General features: G+C 41.0%; 1 protein-coding gene across 1 annotated transcript in view; it reads left to right on the top strand.

Annotated features, from left to right (window-relative positions):
* Positions 1-496: 496 nt before the first annotated feature.
* The window catches only part of dolpp1 (dolichyldiphosphatase 1), a gene marked incomplete at its 3' end in the record, with an annotated part of 10,678 nt that continues 8,960 nt past the window's right edge, over positions 497-2,214 (top strand). Inside the window, 3 exon segments of the mRNA XM_014006576.1 lie at positions 497-751; positions 1,363-1,463; positions 1,608-1,692. Coding sequence (XP_013862030.1) covers positions 676-751; positions 1,363-1,463; positions 1,608-1,692 — 262 coding nt within the window. The 5' untranslated portion in view covers positions 497-675.

Here is a 2,214-nt window from a genome sequence, read left to right as displayed (position 1 = left end):
CTTCACAATTGTATACCACTTTGTGTTGGTCTTTCACATTAAATTCCAGTGAAATATATTTATGTTTGTGGTTGTAATGTGACAAAATATGGAAAAGTTCAAGGGGTATGAATACTTTTGCAAACCACTGTAAATATATATTTATGCAATTCAAAAATATGCCAAAGCGTCACCACTTTTCTTTCACTTTTTAGTATTGTGGTGGATTTCAGTATTTTATATACTTGTTTCTTGCACTTAAATTTACAGTTTGCCTTCTATTGAATATTTGTCAAGTTCATTATGATAGATAGATAGATAGATAGATAGATAGATAGATAGATAGATAGATAGATAGATAGATAGATAGGTAATTATTTAACTTGAATTTGATTATAAAACATAACTGACCTGAAATAATAATGCCAGTACTTTTTATTAAGACTAGTTTATTTATTTTATTTTTGAATGAGTGCATCAAGCTGCCTAAATGCGTATTGGTGGATTTTTTTTTTCTTCTTTTCTTCATTCAATAATTCTTCTCTATGGGTAAAATAGGTCTTGTGCAGACAGCGGCTGTGATTGGTCGGCTCCTCCGCTGCCGGGGCCTGTTCGAAAGCACAACTCAGCTGCTCATTGGTCGGCTCCGTGTCTCGGGCGTTCCACCGAGGATTTCCCCGGTTGTGTCCGGGTAAGATGGCGTTGGAAGAACAGTGCTCGGCACCACCTCGATGGAAGGCCATATCTGTGACACACGTCGAGTTCCCTGAAGGTACGTCAACTTAGATTTGTTGCCTACTAAAACGCGTTTTTGTTAACACGCAGTATGTTTTCAAGCGACGTGTATATTTCGCTGCTACTGAATGGGCACAACCGTCAGCGCCTGCCAAATAGTGAGCTGCCGGTTTACATTGCAACCGGGGGGCTGCAAAATTGTGAGACGGCAACGCATGCGCAGTTTGTAGTAATGCTCACAATGAAGGCTAGCTAGCATCCTAGCTGTCTTAACATGGTCATTACTATTGTCTGGTAAAAACTAACGACTGCGCTATGCCCTGTGGAAATTATATGACAAACTTTAAACATTGCTAATCTCCCCATATGTTTACAGCTGGGCTAAAAAAATATATTTATATTCATCACGTGTAGCTTTGTTGCCTGCTAACGTGTTATTGGCCTTTTACATTGTAAACCACATACAGTACAGTCACCTAAATTGACGAGATCAATTAAATAATTGTGTGTGCTGGTTTCACGACCCTGTTCCTGCCTTGTCATACCAGCTTTTTTCTACCCTTTTTGTTTCAATCAGAGCAGATATAAAACTGTACGAGTTTGACACCACACAATGTGTGTAAACATCATCATGTCACTGTGTTTCAGGTGACCTGACGGGACGATTGTTGGCCTACATCAGTCTTCTACCCGTAGCTATTATTGTGGGGTTTGTCACACTCATAGTGTTCAAACGGGAACTGCACACGGTGAGTGGTGTTCGTGTCAGATTGTTGTGGTTTAGTTGCTTGTTGCTCTGTGCAAAGGTGTCAGTTGTATGTCAAACACAGCTCAAGAAGCAGAGCAGAAGTGTGACGGCTTATCTGACTGCCTTTCTTTTTTTAAACAACCAGATTTCCTTCTTTGGTGGCCTCCTCCTAAATGAAGGTGTGAACTGGCTGCTGAAGCAGATTTTCAGAGAGCCACGCCCTTGTGCAGGTGAGTGGAAAAGGCGAGCAGTTTTCTTTTAGCAGGGCTGGGAAACTTTCCAAAAACATCAGAACAGATGTGTTCCCGTCTTCTTCTGATCATAATGACTTTTGATCTGAGTCATGGGCTACGTTCACACTGCAGGTCTTAATGCTCAGTTCCGATTTTTTGAAAAAATCCGATCTTTTTGTGTGAACGTTCACATTACATTTTAAATGTGACCTGCATCAGACCCCTGTGTGAACGCTACACAGCACTTATGTGACACGCACAGTAAAAGACGTGACGTCTCATCAGCCRGCTTGTTTGTTTACAGAGCTAGCATGGACGCTACATTTTGCACATCGAATCTGAAGTTGTTGTTTAATCATAGCCGATKAAATAATTATCTGACATGCTTCTTTAGTTCAGTGTTTATATCTGTAGGGGTCACCTCGAGTGAAGAAACAAGATTTACTGCCTCAAAGCAGGTCTCGGACAGGCCTGACGAGAAGGCAGGAACTCTGTCACAAACTGTTTAGGCCATGACAG

Source organism: Austrofundulus limnaeus, unplaced genomic scaffold, assembly GCF_001266775.1.
Source record: "Austrofundulus limnaeus strain Quisiro unplaced genomic scaffold, Austrofundulus_limnaeus-1.0 Scaffold36, whole genome shotgun sequence".
Taxonomy (NCBI): domain Eukaryota; kingdom Metazoa; phylum Chordata; class Actinopteri; order Cyprinodontiformes; family Rivulidae; genus Austrofundulus; species Austrofundulus limnaeus.
The sequence above is the reverse complement of the archived record's forward strand: the minus strand, read 5'-3'. Positions and strand labels throughout refer to the sequence as shown.